Raw genomic sequence first — 21,319 nt, forward strand, 5'->3', positions numbered from 1 at the left:
TCTCCCTTCGAAGAAAATTTGAGGGGCATCCAAATGTAGCACCAACATCCAATGCTATGTCTTATACGCTTTACCATACAGTCCAAAGCCCAGTGGTTAATGCTTTTTCTCTGTTAAAAGAACTGGCCAGGTTTTAACAAGATTTACCAAAAGTTGATCAAATTTAATTATTAATACATTACTTTGTTGCCTTTGGGGTGGCCCTAACTACTCTGATCTTCCACCAAGTGCCATAACCAGGGCTAGATTGGGCAGCCTATCATCGCTCATTCATGCCCTCAGTTGTGGGTTACAGGTTTAGAATATTATTCCTCACTATCCAGGTACTGCCTCAGCTAACTTTAATAAAACAGTGATGGCACATAACCTGTTATTATGTTTAATTATTGGAAATTGCTATTCTGCCTGCACTCCCTCTCCTAGGTTTGGACAAGCCTCTGGAGGACTGGATGAAGCTCATTAGTTTTCCAACACTAGTAAAGTACTGCTATAGTATAACAAGAGATTTTCTTAACGAGTCTCCTAGCTCTGCTCACTATTACCCTGTCATGTACAGACTGAGCAGAATAAAAAGCTAAGTCTATTATCTTGTCTGCCGTGGTGGCATATGTCATCAGATTCTCATTAGTAGCTCAGATTCTTCTGAGAACACAAGAGCATACAACAATTTAGTTTGTTTTGTTGCGCTATAGAATACATATTTATTGCACCTAGGTAAAAAAAAAAAAAAATAAAAAAAAATCACAATTACAACATGGTTGTCAAAAATTTGTCAGATTACAATTCTAACCTCTGGGGCCCGCAGCGGCTGTGTTGTCTTCCTGACACTGTGAAGGTTCGGGTTCTTGCAGTCAAGACAAAACTCATAGTAGGTTTGTATAATTTGTAGTCGAGAGTCTGGCTTGTATTTCATTGCTCTACCTTTGAGCTCAATGCATTTCTGTGCTAAGTTTTCAAAAGAAAGCTGTCATAAAAAAGTGTAATACTATCGACCCGCTTCCAAGAAAATTGTAAAATGTGGACCAAGGCTCACAAAGGATAAACAGACTACCATAAACAGACTAAGGATAAACAGACTACCAGACACTATGCACCATCCTGTCCATTTACCCTTCATCAATATGACTTTATCAAAGCTGTGATTGAATAGTAAGGAAAAGGGATCTTCTTGAATAAATAATGCTTTCTCCAGCAATCACTAAACTTTATTTGGTAGTGTTAGTAGATGCTTATCGGGCTGGTGATCTATTGCTGTTTGCCACTCCATTCCCACACAGTTTATTCTGTCCAGCGATGTCACTTGCAGCAGCAAGGAGAAAAAAAATAGCAGCATCCCCTGCTTCCCTTTAGCCATCCACCCTTAGATGTACTTTCTTGGCATCCCCAGCATACACTTTGAAGCTGTGCACAGCTGAGGGGAATTTTTGGAGCAGATTAGTTCCAAACTCTATCTTGCGCTGCTATTAGCTGCTGAAACTTTATAGCCTCTTGGTTTCCAGTCACTTGTATATTATAGCATTAAGCTGGACTAACTTGCTGGTGGTGTGTCATTTTTGTAAGGCTGACCTCGCCTGTTTCTGACCCTGTGAGTGTATGCTGTCTGGAATGACCTTTTGCCTGTGACCCTGACTCTGCTTTTGTCTTGCCCTTGAATACCTCGTCTGGTGGACTGATTACTTGTGAATGACCCAGCTTTGTATTCTGGACCTGTCTCTGCTGGAGTTTTGGTACTGCATTATCTGTGGTCCCCTGGTCCTCTGTCGGTCCTTCGATAGACACCATCCCTTACGCACAAAAGACCTTGGGGCAACTGAATGCTGGGACGCCACAACTACTCTCCTGAGGCTGATTGTGGGCTTGCTTTAGGTAAAGAGTGTGGCGTTAGATTGGTGGACTGGTGTCTGGTAAGTACTGTTGCTGGACCAGGGCCTCTATAGGTAGTTTCTTAGCACCATGTGATGCAGTTAGGTATGATTGCGCACAGTTCTGTCATTTCCCATCATTGTTGGTTGTGTAAAAAAGTATAATAAGCTAGTATAAAAATAGTTTGAAGTATTATTTATAACAGAATAACCCCCTACACCTGTTATTCACCTTTGTGACACTGCATTGCTCTATTGGAGCTTTCAGATAATTTCCCATGCATATGGGTATTGGGGATTCTGTGAAGCACCATGCAGAGCTAAGGGTGATCAATTGCCAGGCCCCAACACTGTCCTGTAGGAAAGGAAGGGGGACCTAAATAATTGCCAATACCATTATTTGGTTCAGTACCACTCCTGGGTCTAGATAGGGAATCGTGTAGCAGGTGCAATTGGAAAGGTAAAATATCAATGGGTAGGAGTTCTACTTGGAAGACCTTCCATTCTGACTTGAGTTGGCAATGCAAGGGAGTCTTTTTCAGTTTTATTATTGACTGTAACATCTCAAGTTCTTTTATATTTGCCTACACTCATGTTTTAAAATGTAGGAAAAAATTAAACATATCTCCCTAATCCCTTCTAATTAATGCAGCACATGATTCACAGAGCTCAGATCCCAGCCAATGGCACCTCACTGCTATGGGCAGGCAGCATATTGTATAGCAATGTTCCGGAATGGCTTGAAATAATTTACTGGGCACTCAAATAAAAGTCATAATTCAAATTTTATTTTTTTTTATAAAATTACATATTTGGCAAAAACAGACTTTCATAGTCCACAGTCCACATAAAAAGCACTACAAAATCCTTTGACAGATGTATCTTATCTTATTGCTTCTTCTACAGCTTCTTAAAAATGGTTCCCTTCTCCTCACTCACACAATACTCATACAAATAAATAACATTTTGCATAACTTGGCACCCAACTGGATCTATGCACATCACAGGTGGTCCAAAATATCTTCATTCAAGCACTTCAGGAAGTACGGCTGGTATATAGCTTTGGCATTTTTCTATTGCAAAGGACTCATCACTGCATTCCTTTTGTTGCGTAGGGTTTGATAGGTCCTCAGTATAGGAAATCTTCAAACATTACAAGATTGCAAAATAAGGCCCCGTGTTGGAATTTTATTTCCCTGGAGGCCCAGGGTATGGAGGAGGAGCAGGATAATGTACAGACATGGATGGGGATGGCGTGTAGGGTGGAGGAAGGTCCGTAGGATATTCCATCTCATAATCATAACTATACGGTGGTGGAGAAACTGAAATGAAAAGCAAAAATAAAAATTTTAAAAACAAATAAAATGGAATTGTGATTAAATTACTGAACACATTGGAGTTTATTGGTTACAACTAAGCAAATTTGGGGTTATCGGTTAAACAAGAATTCTGATCAGCCACAATAGACATTAACTTTGTGTTTGTTCCTATCTTGTTTTCTCTATTTAGAATTACTTAATTTTGAAGATAACAAGTGTGGTTTAATTCTCCCTAACATGTTAGGTTATTAAAGGTCAATTCACCCAAAAGTGTGTAGGTACAGACTGGAGGGCTAAGACAGCCCATGGCTCCTTTAACCAAGGTGCCATGGAATCCTGAGTGATCTCTGTGTGCTGCCTACATTTCCAGGGACAATGCAACTTGGCATGGCTAGTGGCATGACCGCTGTAAAGGTTGCAAAGTTGGAATTCGGGCCACCAAAGTAAGAAAAATGTTTTCCACTGACTCCTAATTAATTTCTTTTAGCACAAGTTTCCGAAGACCCAAAAATTTTTTAGACCAGTGGTTCTTGAACTTTTTAACATGGGAGAACCCCTTTTAAAAACTTTCGGGTCCTCAAGAAACCTCTACTTTATTATCCACAAAACATAGTATATTAGCATGGTGGTGATTAGGAGGAATGCCTCTTACATTACTAGTCAGTGGGAAGAATGTCACCATTACAGATAGCCAAAAAGATATTCAGTGTCACTAAAACTGGCCTGAGAGGTACAAATTGCTCATGGCACCCCTTGCAACCTCTGGAGGGATCCTAGGGTTCCACAGAACCCTGGTTTAGAACCACTGCTTTAGAAGTTCTTCTGAAGTAAAGTGGTTGATAATAACTCAAGATTTTGAGGAAGATCTACCTGCCACAATTCCTATTCCTGTCCACCATCTTTGTGTGTACCAGGTCCTCCTGTTACATTCTCCATAATATAGAATATTTCTAATCTAGTAGGAAGAGTGAAAGCCAATCATAATGACTGTAGCAGGAGCCAGGAGATCTCATTAATGGAGTTCCAGAGAAGAATAAGAAATTATTAAGTGTCTTAATGCACCAAGATTTACCAAAAAAACAAATGTCAGTTGGGTTGACTGAACCTATATTAGGGTAACACATTGGGGTTGAGGGCCTAGGTTAATGGGCTGCTGTTAACTTTTAGTGGGGATGCAAAACCAGATTGAAACAGGTCAACTGAAGATCAGAAGCACCCATCAATGAATTGTTACCCGTTTCTCCTAATGGCCTAAGAAAGACTGTATAGATGTGCTCTTGTAAATATAAATGTTTGCTATGTGCAAGTATGGTATTTACATTAAAAAAAGAAAAGAAAAAAGGATGAGGACCAATGTGAATCTGATTGGTGCTTGTGGGAAAGTAACCCTGGATTGATTTTCCAGGATTTTCCTGGATTTTTCCAGGACTATTTCTACAAATTTGGCCTGTGTATAGCCAATAAGACTTGTCTCTGTGTAAACTGTCAATCTGCATGACCTCGGGGTGCCATGTCCTGCATTTCACTTTACCTTTTCTTCCACAGACCAAAATGTAAATTGACCTAATTTCATAACATATTTTGCTTTTTTGCTCATTTAAAAACAGCATGGTCCTTCACTAAAGGAATATTTCTTTATTTGCATATACCCCCCTTACCTGAGTATGAGCTGATCGTATTGATATGTGTGGTTCGGACGACTCCTACACGGGATGCCCGGCTGCTCTTCATACACATGCAGATGCAAATTGCAATCCCGGCAATTACTCCCATAATGAACACAATTCCAAACACAATCCCTGCTATCGCTGTGCCCCTGAAAAACACAATGTGAAAGGTTGATAAGAAGATCTTCTAACATTACTCTACCTGAGCGTTCTGTAGATCTTAGAGTATCCAATCAAAACTGATAATAATTCAGATTCTCTACAACTTCCAAAACAAAATCTTGAAAGGTTTCAGTGTAATAATTACACTTGGTCTTTCAAGTGGCTAAAGTGGCTAAAGTCCAAGTAATTTAAAAAAAAAAATTGCTTTCTGCAATGCCAGATTTACCCAGCAGGCCTGTGAGCATTTTTATAGCATTAGACTTACAGAACTGTGCATAGTGATAGAGCCCTGATGAGTCAGTGCTACTATGAAGACAGATATTAGGACAACTTTAGGCATTATACCTGCATGTAAATATATAAATTATTATCTGAATGAATGCATAATTTAATAAAAATACCTTTCTTTCATATGCAGATTGAAGCTTATTACTCTGATTTACAGAAAAATGAAAAAAATGAGTAGATAGAGAAGTAAAAATGTTACTTTGTACCTCTCTATAATACTTCTGAATACTGTTTATAAACACTGTGCAAGATGGTTTTATGGTTTTATTTAATATTTGTTTTTTGAGCAGTAGTTTTTACAGATGCTGTCATTCCGACAGCTAGATATTGGCAAAGGCCAGGAGGGAACAGTGAAGGGACAGAAAAATAGGACAAATTACAGACAAGCTATATACTTAATAATTTGTTTGGGGGTAGTACACCCAGTGCACAAAACTAGTTAATGTCTCTTGATAAGAACATTTTTGAGGTTTATTTTATGTGATTCTTCACTGTAACAGAAAATGTTTATGGTATTTTTCATATGGAAATGGCACCATTAGTCACTACCAAGATAACATCACTTAACTTTATTATTACACAGTATTTATATAGCATCATCATATTACATCACAGGGAGAACCTGCAAACTCCATGCAGATAGTGTCCTGGCTGAGAGTCAAACTTGAGACCTAGCGCTGCAAAGGCAAGAGTGCTAACCACTGAGCCACCATGCTATCTATTGCTGCCTTTGTCCATGTGTCTATTTGTCTTTGGGGCCTACTGTCACCAAGAAAGGATAAATCCAAAATGTTTAATTTGTCCCCAGAACAATAGGTAAGGGGAAATCCACCTATGGTTCCATGGATATTTATCGAGAAAGAAAACTCCCTTCTCTGGGACAGGAAGTGAAGGGAATTTCCCCCAATCCTAAACAGTAAAAATAAAATGGCCGTACACCAAAAACAATACAGTACTAAAAAAGTTTTGACTATACATACACTTTAATATTATACCTCACAGACACATCCCCTGCTGAGCGAGAGCTAGAATTCTCCAATCAGCAGGGAGTATGAGCTTCACCTATTGGAGAGCTCTAGCTCAGATTCAGCAGGGGGTGTGTCAGACCTCTGCAGAGAGACCACTGGGTCCATGCAAAGAGCAAGGGTCCTGCTGGGCGGTATGCTGGCAGGGGGCAGGTTTTTGCACTCAAGCTATGACTGCTTTATGAAGAAATTATATTACAATTTAAAAGACATTGCACACTATTTTTTCTTACCAACCTGGAATCTATTTACTGATTTAAACTGAAAGCTCAGTAAAGCTGTTAACCAAAATTCGACTTTAAAAAATGATTTTGCCCAGTCATGCAGCGCAAGTGACCTGCTTTACAAATCAAGCCAAGATATTGCTGTTTGAAATTAGTATGTTCTCGGTACAAAATAACAGTGTTCTAGCTGTAATTTACTGTGATTTCTTGTAAACAAAATGAAATGCGAGTCACTAAGTGATGTGCCACCACCAGCATGTCAGTGGACTTTAAAAATAATTGCTTACCTGACCTTTATTATGTGCACTTCATTCCCAGCCACAGAGATACAATTTCTATTACTCTGTCTGTCTGCCAAGAAGCCTGTTATACAGATTAAACACTAAAAACTCTGGGCATTCCATTTACCAAATTTATTATCAGACTCGTTTAAATAACTGCCCAGATCCTGTTCTGAATCCACACAAAAAAAAGTGAGCTGACAGCCTTGCTATTGGGTTACGAGTGTGCACAATTCGCTTGCAATGAGCGATCAAAGAAAATTGGATGATGTAATTTTATATATAGTATGTGTTTATTACATTCTTTGTTTTATGAGATCATTTTATTATTCAATATATGCTCAGTATATACAAGGGCCTAAAGGGCCTAAACACTAAGGAAATTAATAAAGAGATGAAAGAAATGTTAAAAGATGATTCTCCTTCTTATTCCACTGTCAAAAGATGGGTTGTCGAGATCAAACTGGGTCGAAAAAGCCTATGTGATAAAGAAAGGCCTGGAGCACCTAAAGTTGTCACAACCAGGAAATGATTGACAGAATTCATGATGTTGTCCTCCAAGACAGAATACTGACCACGAGAACTTGGAATGAGGAACTTTTCTTTAAAATGGATTCCAAACCTTCTGAGTCCTGACCAATAGAGAGAACGAGTGAGATGTCTTCTCGAGCATTTCAACAAAAATGAGCAGCAACTTTTTGAAAATTTCATAACAATGGATGAGACTTGGATCTATCACTTTGATCCAGAGACAAAACAGCAGTCTAAACAATGGAAACACAAAGGTTCTCCTACCCCAAAAAAGGCAAGGATCACAAAGTCCTCAATGAAGGTCATGGCTTCTGTCTTCTGGGATATTCATGGTGTAGTGATGATTGACTTTCTTGAAAAGGGTCAAACAATCACATGGACTTATTATTCCACATTATTAAGAAAGTTAAGGGAGGAATTGAAGGTGAAAAAAAGGGGAAAGGAAGGCGTTTTGTTTCATCAGGACAATGCACCAGCACACAAGTCGGCTGTTGCAATGGCCACAATTCATGAATGCGGCTTTGAATTGTTAAAACACTCACCTTATTCACCAGATATGGCCCCATCAGACTATTATCTATTTGGAATTTTAAAGAAATACCTAAAGGAAAGAAATTTGACTCAGATGATGATATCATCAAGGCTGTTGAGGACTTCCTTGAGAGCCAAGATGTTGAGTTCTATAAAAAGGGTATAAATGCCTTAAAAGAAGGATCTGAAATATGCATTCTGCTTCATGAAGATTATATTGAAAGTGTATAGAAAATAAAGTTCCTAGCTTTCGTCTTTATGGTTGAGGCTCATTACTTGTCAAATAGGCCTTGTATATTAGAAGAATGCAAAAATATCAAAAACTCCTCTTTATTGTGATAATGATTAGAAAAACCTTTCTCAGCCTTTTAACATAGGGCAACCCTTATACTGTCTTAGGGAACCCCTGCTATATTTAATATATCCACAATTTCCAGTACATTAGCATGGTAGTCAGTGATAAGAATTATTTCTACATTGCTGGCCATGGGATAGAATTTAACATTTACAGTTAGCAAAAAAGAACTTTGGTATCAACTAATCTAACCTTAAAAGCACAAATTGCACATTGCTCAACTAACCCCTGGCAACTTCTGGAAGAACCCTGGTTGAGAATCTCTGGATTTGCTAATCCATGTATATAATAAAAGAAAATAATTCATAATTTTATTTCTGGCTTTAAAATGCAGTAAATACAGCAACATATAACGTATTACTTAAACTATCTAAAGACATTTTTATTGGCTGAGCCAAATAAGTCCCATTGGGCAGATTTATTTCATGTCTTGTTGACATGGAAAGAAGCTAGAAGATGGTTATTTTTTTCCTCTGTTTTTGCTCTGATGACTACTTAAAGTAAAGAATTTTTCCTTACTTTTAAAGGTCACCAAGCCACACAGAGAACTATACAAAATAGCATTAAAAAACTGGGTTACAGCGGTTCTGACGCCCTCACCGATTTATCCAAAAAGAAAAAACTATTTTGGATTTGGATACACTTTGAAGTCATGATAATGCAAAATATATTTTAAGAACCTTTACAACTTTTTGCTGCATTGGGTTTGATTTATTAAAGCTCTCCAAGACTGGAGAAGACTTTCATGGGAGAACCAGGGTTAATGGAATGGAACTGGTCCAGGATTATTAACATTTGCCAAATAATAACCATTGGATTTTTAGGAAGTCTTTTCCAGGTTTGCTAAATCACCCAGGTTCTACCATGATAGTCTATCTTCTCTAATCTTGGAGAGCTGCAATAAATCAGGTAGCACATAATAGGAAAGCTTGCGTATTTTTTAACAACACTAGGTTTATACCATTTATTATTATTATTATTAATATTATTATTATTATTATTATTATGTGGCTACGCTCATTCGTCCACTGAGTCCATGGAAGAGCAGTGTAGCCATCCTTGGACAGCAGCACTGTTTACCTGTGGACAGGGAAGTGTTGGATGGTTTAATGGATTTTATTGGAACAACCCCAGGTAAAACTTTTTAAACAAGTACTGCAAGAAGATTTTTTTTTTCATTTGGTATAAAGGCAAAAAAAAAATAAAGTCTTGCCCAATAATTTTTCAAACAAAAGAATAAAAGTTATGAAAACAGAAAAACAATTTTTATCCATTTTTGCAGTTTAATTGTAGCAGAAAAAAGTTGGCTGTGCTGTCTGTCAGGCCTGTGCAAATTTCAAGTACAAAATTCTCCACGTACATGTTTAAACTGTGTGCTTGCCTGAAGTTTAGCTTTATATATAGAAAAATAATCCAGTAGTGAGGATCTGAAGCTAATTACTTACAAATTGCAATCTAATATAGAAACCACAAAGCAGCTAGTTCATGTTTACTGTCATTTCATTGTTCCAGCACAATTTATCTATCCTTACTTCAACCTTTTCACAATGCAGCCAAAGTGTTATATTAGTTGCCTAGGAACTAGGAAAGGGAGGGTGAGTGACTACAGCCTGGCGGGATTTTGCCAATCCTAGCGTGCCATGCCTTATATAAATAGCATATGGCATGTGCTATTGATAAATAGTTTTGTCACTGGCACCGTGATTTAAAATAAATGCAAATATCTATACATCTGCTAGAAGAACATTACTTCTGTTCCTTCGTATCTCACAAGTTTGGATTGTCTGCAGTGAGAGAAGATAGATTACTGAAGCTTGAGAGATAACTTCATTGCAGCAGGGAACATCTCAGCTCTGTGTGTTTCATTATATTGGAAACTGTAAATTCTAGGTCTGTCTTCACTTAAAGGCCGCAGTTTAAAGGGTCAGTCTTTCGAAAACTGAAACTTCCTGCTGTTATTTATGGAAGAACACTAGAGAGTCCCTGGCTGAACTCCATGCCTTCAAATTGTTCCTGATTTAAAGCAGCCATTCTCAACCAGGGTTCCGTGAAACCTCAAGGTTTCTCCAAAAGTTTTAGAGCAGTTTCCCAACCAAGGTCCTTCCAGATGTTACTATGTGTTAATTGTGCAATGAGCTGTTTGTGACTCCCAGGTCAGTTTAACAGATTCCAATAATCTTTTATTTGTAAGCTTGGAAGTCTTCCCACTGCCCAACATTGTAGAAAGTGTTCTTCCTACTGACCACCACACTATTGTATTGTGACCTATGGATATGGTAATTAAAGAAAGGGTTCCCTGAAAATCTGAAAGTTATTTCAAGGGTCCCCCCATATTAAAAAGGTATGGAAACACCGTGCTAGGGGTTCCTCAAAGTGTGCCTGTTTGACCTGCTATTTGATGATGTCACCATAGTTCTGGGGCCAACGCCACTTGGTAGAGCCAGTTACATGACTCTATTATTGTTTATAGTTGCCTGTAAAGGTCACTGATATAAGGAGGGAATGCCTCCCTCTGGCTACCATGTTAAGAGGCCTTAAATTGGCAATACATTGGTTTTAATTGGGGTTTTCCAGATCGGAAAAATATTTCAAGGGTCCATCAGGGGTAAAAAGATTGAGAAAGCCTGCTATAAAAGAACTGTTCCTCTTTCAGAACCAGGTTCCTTTGTTCCACAAGGCTGGCCCTCGATCTTGTTGGATATACAACAAACAAAATATTATTTTATTATAAAAACAATTTTTTTTTGCTTTTTTCGCTTTCCTGTTTAACCAATCACTGATCCTTTAAAGTGTATAATATGCCAAAACTTTTACATATATTGCTGACATTCTCTTCCCTTTCAGTCCAAGAGATGCAGAAGGAACAAAATAAAAAAATCTTCTTATAAAATCATGCTATTTATCTACTTTTGATGCATGTAATCTACTGCCAGGTATTTTACCTTGTTAATTTCTTTTAATTCTAAGGAATTAAAGTTCCATGACTACATTTACCATCATCTTGGTGTCTTTAATACTTCCCTCTAAGAGTAGCAGGGTTAAAAGCAGCACTTGTTTGCACTACAGTAAGATGTCATTTGATCTGCAAGGAAATCACAGCATCTGCAGCCCACTCAACGCATGCAGCAATTACCCCGCTGGCCTCAAGGGCCATTTCATTAAAAACTTCTTATCACAGGCTAGGGACACAGAAGCATATGTGCCGTCTCGGGGGCTTGCTGTAGGTGGTGCACAGTAACACAAATTTTAGCTCTGCTGCTTGAAAAGACATTTTTGCTTGAGGGTAAACTTTGAAGCTATATGTTTATTACAGCAGTGGCATTCATATATACATTCAATACACGCATACAACTGTGTTTGATTTCCAAATAGTTAAATTGTTACTGCTGATTGCTTGGAAATGATGACCTGAAAAAATAAAAGCAATTAATGCTAAGATTTATCTTTGGAACTTTGCCATTTAGCCTCAACTCTGACAGATGATTTTTATTAGTTTGATCACGTTCAGATATAAGAAACCTAAACCTGAAAAAAAAGTTAAATAGATTAAAGCTCAACTCCACTTTTCCCCTCCACTAACACATCAATAGGGTTCTTTATTAAAAGTGCTCCAATAATGGTTTTGTTCTTGTAGGTTTCAGGACAGCTTGGTGACATAATGGGTCCCAGCATTGGTCTAGCGGCATCGGCTGGAGATTCTTTCTTCTGGATAGTAATGAATATTGACATGTAAGCACCATGCTGCTCAATAGTACTGCAAGTCCAGCTTGACACGATGATGTATCCACAGAGTGAATGTCTATGACAGCCTGGGCTCAGAGGTGGATTGTAAGGCACTGAGTGTCACTTATTCTAGAAGGGGAAAGGCGCGATATCTGGGAGCACTCAGACTTCAATTAACAGTGATGGACAGGAGGTGAATACTACTTGTTTTTTACCTAGTTTATAAATGTAAAGTAAGGCTTAAAATATGTTACATTTTTTTTTATAATTCCTCCCATTTCACTGTATCTATATATTTGGATTATTTAGCCTGTGCAGTGAAAAGTACAAAGAAAAAGTGGGTATTGCTGTCACCTCTCCTCTCCTAGGTGAGATTTTAAATGAATTAGCCTTCAATTAATACTGACAGGTTAAATATTCCTGACCACAGCACTGCCACCATTTAGGCGTGATCTGTGCATCATTACTAATAATACTGCTGTGTTATTATCTGTCAGATAAATTATAAGCTATTAGCTGTAGAGAGCAATTTAATTTAGAACGCGGTACCTGTATTCTAGCAAAATATACCAAGAAAATATACCAAGTCTTTGCAACAAATAAATTCAAAAAGTCAACCTTAAATTATATTATTATATAATATATATATTTATGTAGAGTGCTGGATCACCCAGGTTCACTCCTGATTGTCTATTGTTCCCAGTCTTGGGGAGATTTATTATAGAAGGCCAAATGTTTTTTTCTATCAGTAAAGAAATTAAACTGAAAAGGAAGGGGAACAGGCTTAGCAGTTATTGATGTGTCCTAACAAAGTGATCTCAATGACTTGTTATAATGTAATTAACAAGGCTCCTCATCACTCATCCTGATCTAATCACGCATCTTGATCCTGAGTCTTATGTCGGGTGTACCATTATTGTAATAGGCGTGGGCACCAAGTGGATAAGACCAATGCTGGAATGCTTGAGCTCTCATGAGGATTGTGATATGTGTTATACATACTCACCTGAAAACATCTGTGTGTAAGAAGGTGTTGGGGATGGTCCTTTACATTATGATGGCATGACTGGGGGCCTTCATTAAATTTGAAGCTAGCCTGGCCTCTGTTTAGTCAATTGCATAAATCAGCAATGGTGATGGTCAGTGTAGACCTGTAGATATGATGTGCAAGACAAGGACCAAGAGCTGATAGCAGTATATGAGTTTGGGTCCAGGAAGTCCCACTGAATGGTGGACCGCAGAGCAGCCAACTGCAGGCTGGTAAAGTATAATGAGGCCAAGCAATGGACATGGGCATTCCTTGTGAAAGGGGTTGGAAAAGCTTGGCACGAACACAATTTTATGCTAGGCTTCTCCAACCTCTTCCAGATGAAGTGTTATGGATTGGCCACATATAAGTGACGTGTAAAGCAATCAAAGGCTGTTGTGATATGTAAAGTGGGGAATGCTGGAGAATGCATTTGTCATGGTTGTATGTCTCCATTTTACATAGGATTATAATAGGAATGAACACCTGAAGAGGAAGTCTGTAACTGATTTACCAGCAAATCTTGGAATTATATCTAGTGTGTCTGGGAGAAAATTCCACATGGTACTCATCTATTCTCATCCCAGTTCTCTGTGTGGTTCCAACACAGAAAACAAGAAACTGACTGTTCCAAACAAGCTAGCAAGAACAGAGATGAACCCAACTAGTAGATCATTACATAAATACTGTAAGAGCCTTTATTCACCTATTCAGTGGGCAATTGGGAAACCTGATATAGAATTAGGTTTGTGCTATATATAAAACACACTATTACCGCTGACCATTGAAAGATGTCAACTCAAAGAGTCATGGTGGGGAATGCTGCAGCACAAAGAGCTTCAATAATATAATATCTCAAGAAAAATCAATTCTTAAGAGGAATGTGGTGGAAGTGCCGAGTTTGAAATCATTTCATGGAACCATGTAAAACTGCACCTCTCATCCATTAAACAACACTTGTATGGCAGCACGTACAAGAAAGGCATTTGGCAGTTTCTGGCTTTGCACTACATTTTGAATGCCACAAACTTAAAACTTGACCCAACAATTTAGTGGCTGGAATGTTACTAGATTTCACCAAAAGAACAAGCTGTTCAACTAGTTCACTAATATGGTACTTCCTTGTGTTTTTGAATGTAATGATGAGGATGGTCTCCATTTGACCATTTGATTTCTGCTAAAATGGATTATTACAGGTTAGATAGGTTTATTGTTCCTATAAACAAAAGTCATTGCCCATTTAAACCTTCATACATGTGGCCTGCACTAATGGAAAAGTAAATATATCACTATTATTTCCTATTTATCCGTCCCATAGAGGTATGTGTCTATTATCAGTGGTACCTATGCCTAGAGGAATTATTGTGGGTAAGGATCATTTCACTATCACCCCTGTGAAATAGAAGTTACCTTGGTGCAGTGTAGCACACTGAAAACCAATGCTTTTAATTTTACCAATGCTTTAGACCAAAAAGCGCCATTCACTGTTGCTGGACTGGGTCTCTGCTTACTGTGATGACAATACTGCAATGGAGTTTAATAAACTAAGCAAGTGCAGATTAACTTTGGGTGCTTTTTGTAGTATTTAAAAATGAGATAAGTGGGCTTCTGTGGCTGTAGCACAGAGTAGTGCGTGCATAGGACACCAAAGTTCAGAAGCTCCAGACAGTGATTCGTGGACCCTTCAAAGAAATCAAGTCTGGGGACAAGTTATTCAAACATAGTTAAGATTTCTTAAGTGGCCTTTCTTGAAATATTAAAGTGGGGGAAACAATATTCTATTCTTCCCTCCTCCTATAATTACTATATACACAGCTGACACTATATTAGTGTGGGGGACATGGGGAATAATTCTTCTTGCATTGCTGGCCATTGGGAAGAATGTCAACTATAAGATAGGCAAAAATATCATTGGTATCAGTTAAACTGACCTTAGAGTCACAAATTGCTCACAAATTACTCCTAGCAACCTCTGGAGGAACCCTAGTTGGGAAACACTGATCTGAAGTGTGGTGGTCTGGGTAGGTTTAGTGTGTTCAATGGTTGCAAAGTGTATAAACGCCGATAGTACTTTTTCCCAGATTTCTAGAATATATTTGTTCTTAACAGTACAATGTTCTTTGTTCCCTGTTACAACTACATAGTTGTGCTTTTTTGAGTTCTCACTGAACCCCAAACTATTCTACGCCTTTCTGTAAGGCCCACTAAAAACAGTAAGTAGCTTTATACTGTTGCAAAGTTCCTGCAAGTTGGGGCTGGTTGTTGGGTGCCGAAGAGACCACACACTCTGATGTGACAATATTTTTCATTCAAAACCTTGCTTTTGCAAACAGATTAACTTATTTTTTTAAACCTTCTACTAGAACAACAAAAGCATTCTTCAGATTTCAAAAGAAAGCTTTCAAAGTAAAAAAAAATAAATTCTATTTATGTATAAATAGGATAGGACACGAACGTACATCTGTTTGGGATTTGCAAAAGATATTAACTCTTTAAAGGCCAATTATCATAAAAACTTTACTTTTTGCTAAGAATTTATGGAATTACTGCAAACTGAGAGACTCCAAATCATGCAATCTGACATTACCAGTGGCTATGCTGAACGTGGACAAGCTTTTTTACAAAAAGCTCTAACTAGTTGAAACATCTTTATCCAGCGAGGTTGGTGACAGGTGAGCAGGCATTGCCTCAGTAGTTCAATTGCTTCCAGTGGGATTCCATGCCTGGATCGAGTCCCACCAGTGAAAGCTGAGCAGCTGTGAACAGTAGTAGATTCGGATGTGCTTCATGGTGTAAATGAAACAGCTAATAAGTTGGCCTTTGTATATGAAGAACCCCAGGTCATCAGCTGTAAGAATGACCATGTTTTTCACTTTAAAGTAGACCTGTGGCCAATCTGCAGACATTTAAGTAAATATTTTATTAAAGTAGATTGAAAGCATGGAATATAGAGATGTCAATGGGCCAATAGCTCTGAACTTTGCAAGACTTTAAATGTCAACTTAAATTACTTTAATTTCACCCCAAAGTCATCTTTTCACTGTATAGTGTACGCAACAAATGCTAGAGGTAGGAGGACCATGATGACAATGTCTTAAGGGTTAAGAATGTCTTTTTGTCATTCACCTAGATTGTAAAAATGGAGAGAAGACTGTGCTCAAATCCAAGTAGCTAACATATCTATAACAGATGAGATGCTCAAGGGATGTGCCCATAAGCCATGTATATCAACAATTTGCATTTGACTGCAGACATTTTTCCATTTCACTCATAAGGCAGATGATAGTGAGCGGACCTGTGTCTTTATCATTCCTCAACTGACTCTATCTTCCCCATTGTGGCACTCTATGTCTATTAAAGTATGCTATTGTTAAGTAAATATTTGGCATTTTGCTTTGATGTATTTGCAAAAAAGGAATCACCAATTTTATGGCAAAGTTTGCTTAAAATATATGAATATAGAGCAGGGGTAATTCAGAATAAATACCTGGATGGAATATTACTAGCTAGGAATTGCATGATTAAATGCTTCCAGTAACTTCCTATACAAGCAAGTAAAATGATGATGTTTTATCATGTTGTCCAAAAACGTTCAATAGGTTCTGTACCCATTTTTGTATACCCCTATGCAGAGGAGAGGTGCACCTAAATAGGAGAGAAGGTGTTTACAGATGGGATGTTGGATTAAAGTATATATAATATTCTGCTAAAACAGAGACTATTTATACAGTCAATTTTACTTCCTTTGCTGTGTGTGGAATTTATCTTAAATAAAACTAGTGGGCGATTAAAAATAACCATTCTTCTCTTATAACCAACAATCCAATTTGATCTAAGAATGATCTAAGTAAAAACACAACTCTGTATGGTCATATAGGGATTGCGGAATGTACAAAAAAAGATGGTAACGTTGCATGTATTTTTATTTATGTCTCTAAGGCCTTAATTTATAGCACTGTAGCTCCATAAAAGCAGATGAGGAGGTGAACAGACACTGCTTATAGAGTCAATTTGGCAAGCAAACAGCAGCTGTTAAAACAACAGTTTTGTCTGCCGTAAACTCTTTACCATCCTAATTGTTATTAAAGGGATGCGACTCTGGCTTCTTCATAGCAGCTGCAGCAAACAAACAGTCTTGATGAAACTGGAAATCTGGGTAGACAATCATTTTGACAAATGTTCCACGTTTTGGATGGATAAAGATCTGTGGATGGGAACGGGCATAGTCCCAGAAGGCCAGACTGATGATTATGACTTGTATCCTCTGAGATATTCCCAAACAGGATGCATAATGAAAGTCTGCGTCACTACAGGATGCTTAAAAGGCAAACCCATGCTATAACAAGAACATCTCAACCATGATGACAGACAAACTGAAGGATGGAATGAAGGATGTACCTTTGTGTGAATGTGATTCACACTATATTATCTGATTCTGTGCTCTGCTCAGGGATCTGTTTGGGGTTGCAGGCTTTTGGTTTCTGTGAATTATTATTAGTTCTTTGAAAGAAAATTGCATGTCAGCAATTAGTAATGTTTAGCAAAAAACGAAAAAAGGAAGGACAAGCCTTGTGTGCTGTGGAACATGGAATTTTTACTGCCTAGTGCTGAAAATATACCTAAATACAGAACTTTAGAGTTGGGAATGGTTATCTAGGTTTACCATTGGAACAGACTGATAAATCCATTCCTCTTCTCACTGTCCTTGATTCTGGTCAACAGTTCCTCATGCAGAATACCTAGTTGGCTCCATATACTATCCCTACTTCTTCCAGTCTGAATACTGGCATAAAGGGTATTATGAGAGGCTGAATACCAGTCAAATACAATTATTTTTACTAGTTACAGTCAAATGCATACACCACAATATAAATTGTTGGTTTTCAATATTTACCTTCAACTCTAAATAATTCCCATACTTAAACAATCATGAAGGTTGCTAGTGCTGACGTTACTTTGAACATTACAATTCACCAATTTAGGATGCAAACATTATGGATATTTCCCAGATTTTAATCGTTTAACCTGATCATGCACATATTGACCAGCTCCTCTTTTTGCCGGATCTATGCCATCCTCTTGGTCTATAGCAAGAATATTGCCTCCCATCGAGTTAGATTATTGGTAGTCAGAATGAGGAGAGTGGCATTAAATGAGCAAAAAATGAAAATTCCTGACCAATGTTTGATATACTGATCAAACATTGATTGGAAATGCTCTAATAAATTCCATGTTATGAATGGTCAGCATAAAATCCATATTTAGGGTCCTGAGACCACTGGATCAGCAATAAAAACCTCCATTGCCTCTTTTAGGGGAGTGTATGGATGCAGTAAATGGGGCGACACAGCTGGGAATTAAATGGAGGCAATGTCTATGGCAAGCTAGATTGTAGTAAACAATACCCAGTGAAACACAGACCTCTCCTATCCTCCTCTGGATTATGTTACCTACCCCTACTAAATCCTCCCAGGGCATGTCTAGCAAGAAGGAAGCTCTAGGAGTAAGCAAATTTATGTGTATGTAAACACTCATAAATATCAAATTGCTAGGCTTGTTAGTTTGCATGGTAAAATTCCATTTTAACAATGCCTGACATCAAACTGGCCTGAAAGCATGCTAATGCTTTTATGTATACCTATACATTTAAATCTAATGTACATGTGAATAGTTCTCTACAGGAGGTAATGGAAAAGCCATCTGCTTGCACAGAGATTACTTTTCCATTAAGGACTATGTAGATGAGGCTGCATAGCTTAGGCCAAGGCTTTTATCCTTCCTTACCAGCTTTACCAGGTTAGTACAAGGGGGTATACTTTTTTATAGGAAGAGGATCAGTTAGGGGTAAGCTATTTATTTTATAGTTAACCGTTATTATACAATTACTTAATATACACAGAATATTATTCCTAAATAAAAAAAGCAGAACTCCCTACATATAAGTTATTGGAGATATCTATTTTGTTCAACTAGTATAATAGACGTAATCTATAAAAATCCCATAGAAGTAAAAGTAAACCTATCACAATCCTGCACAATTCAGATGTATATAATAAATACATCTAGAGAAATGTGAAGTTGACATGCAAAGCTAGAAACCCCACTGCTTTCTTCTTCCCAATCCTCCCCATTCCTAATTCCGAGCAACCTTATTGACAAATAGGTGGTACATTTTGTAGGTGAGGGGGGTGGGGGCATGTTCAGTGTTTTGCAGGGAAAACTCCTGTCTCTGGAGTTAAACATTTTAATATGCTTGTTTTCACTAAGCAAATCTCCACTTTTAGAAATCCACGATCAGGCAGGTCATTATTGCAAAAAGGAACAGGTGAGGTTCCTTCTGCAATAATCCTTCCTACCTGCCTGATCACTCCAGGTATCTGGCAAAAAGCAGAGGATATCTGGCTATTCCAACTCACCCTGCAAGTGGCCAACCCTCCATCAAGATGGTCAAAGATTATTTTCAGGAAGAGAAAGAAAGATGGTGGCTTCCTGCGAGGGCAAGGAGACAGGTGAGTATTGCACATTTAGTTCTGTATATAAAGTCTTGTGAACTACAAGGCAACAACCATCTGTAATGAACCTAAAGAGAGAGGAAAGTTATTGTATTCCAGATTAGGAGCAGCTCAGGGTGACAATGGTGTTCCTCCATACAAGGAAAACATTGGACCCTGGGCAAATAGCAAATAGGGGCCCAAAACACACAGAGTTCTAGCTCCCTGGAAACCTTTCCATTTTGTTAGTTGGGGCCCTGGAGAAGGTAAGGAGCCCTGGGCAATTCCCAATAACCCCCTTCCCCAACCAAAAAAAGAAAAGCCATGCCCCCAGGGGTGTACAATGTGTGAGTATTGTCACAAAAGAACAGTGTTTTGTTTTATTGACAAGCAAATATAGAGAAAAACACCTAAAAATAAAATAAATGTTAGTATCACAAGAGCTGGTAAGGTGCAGAACATTACATTTACTATTTATATTATATTTTTTTTAGCATTTGCTTTTTTAGCATTGCCTAGGGTTGTGATATCTGTTTTTAATAAATGGAAAACTGTATTAAAGTTCATTTTTTATCTAAAATGTAATAAAATGTTCATATTTGCCAAGATATGAATATTTAGCTGCCACATGGTTTTTGGATATCTCCACCCAACCACATTTTTTCCAGAGTTGACCCCATAAAAGCAAACAGGATGCCGAATCTAAGCCCATAGCCTGTAGCAGCTCTGCTGGGCTTGGTCCACCTTCCCCCATACGGCTCTTCCAGTCTATGGCAAGAAGTGATTTCAATTTTCCTCATTTAAAAGCAACACATGGCCTGCACCGACTTAGTGGCTTTATTGATGCTTTTAATTATTCGACCGAGTTTAAGAGTTTTACTTCTGGCTCTGCGAGAGAGTATTAGAAATAAATTACATCACAGTACGCAGTGGAGCACTGAGCGTAAGTACACCGGCATGGGGAGAGATACATTCTCTTACCTGCATTTTCAACCCAGGTTTTAATGTTTTAGCTTTTAAAGTTTAATAACGCTGAGTGCACACTGAGGCATTAAAACACATCTCCTAATGGAAGGCACAGCTGCCGGCTGCAGAGTTTGCTTGGCTTACTAAAGACAGATGTGTCGTGAAAGCAGATAACAACCTTTGTGGGGAAAATAATATATCCTATATAATAATACTATTTATTTATTACCTGTACTACTATCTATTAGGGGGCAAGAACCATACACAAATAACACCATTTACACCAATGTACCCTTAAAGACCTTAAAAAAGCACTTTTCATCAGCTTCACCATTTGTAGACCCTTTTTACTGTTGAAAAATGGTAATCACTACATTTATATATATATATATATATATATATATATATATATATATATATATATAAAGTATATGGGGCTTTATATCCCTATATCCCAGGTAGTAAGTGATTCCCACCAGGGAATGTTTAAGGGAATGTCAATTCCTTGTTTTATAAATAGAGCCCATAGTGTGATCAGATGATCTCCACCTTGTCATAGGCCACAATGAAGATCAGTGGTATTGGTTTATAACAACATGATCACCACTTTAGTTATAATCACCATTTTACACAATAGTGTGAACCCAATCTAAATCTGACAATAGAATTGAGATTTTGAGTGTTGGCTGCATTAGTATTCCTTGTTAAGACTTTTTTTCCCCTACAGAACACATCCCTCTTTCCTGAGCTGCATAACAGGAAAGTTGTTCTGTAGAGTTCTGAATTGTGCAGGGCTGCAATGAGCACAAATTACAAACTTATTGGATAACTGGCAGGGTTAACAGGCAGTTTTGCGGTTGAAAAACA

At 37.9% G+C, this 21,319-nt stretch overlaps 1 protein-coding gene across 1 annotated transcript in view; it reads right to left on the reverse strand.

Moving 5' to 3' along the window:
* Positions 1-2,639: 2,639 nt before the first annotated feature.
* Positions 2,640-21,319, reverse strand: part of CYYR1 (cysteine and tyrosine rich 1) — a 46,716-nt gene continuing 28,036 nt past the window's right edge. The window contains exons 3-4 of the mRNA XM_072399469.1: positions 4,840-4,997; positions 2,640-3,184 (exon numbers count right to left, since the gene is read on the reverse strand). Of these exons, the coding sequence (XP_072255570.1) occupies positions 3,051-3,184; positions 4,840-4,997 (292 nt within the window). The 3' untranslated portion in view covers positions 2,640-3,050. The remainder of the gene's footprint in view (positions 3,185-4,839; positions 4,998-21,319) is intronic.

The sequence above is a fragment of the Pyxicephalus adspersus genome, chromosome 1 (genome assembly GCF_032062135.1).
Source record: "Pyxicephalus adspersus chromosome 1, UCB_Pads_2.0, whole genome shotgun sequence".
Lineage (NCBI taxonomy): Eukaryota > Metazoa > Chordata > Amphibia > Anura > Pyxicephalidae > Pyxicephalus > Pyxicephalus adspersus.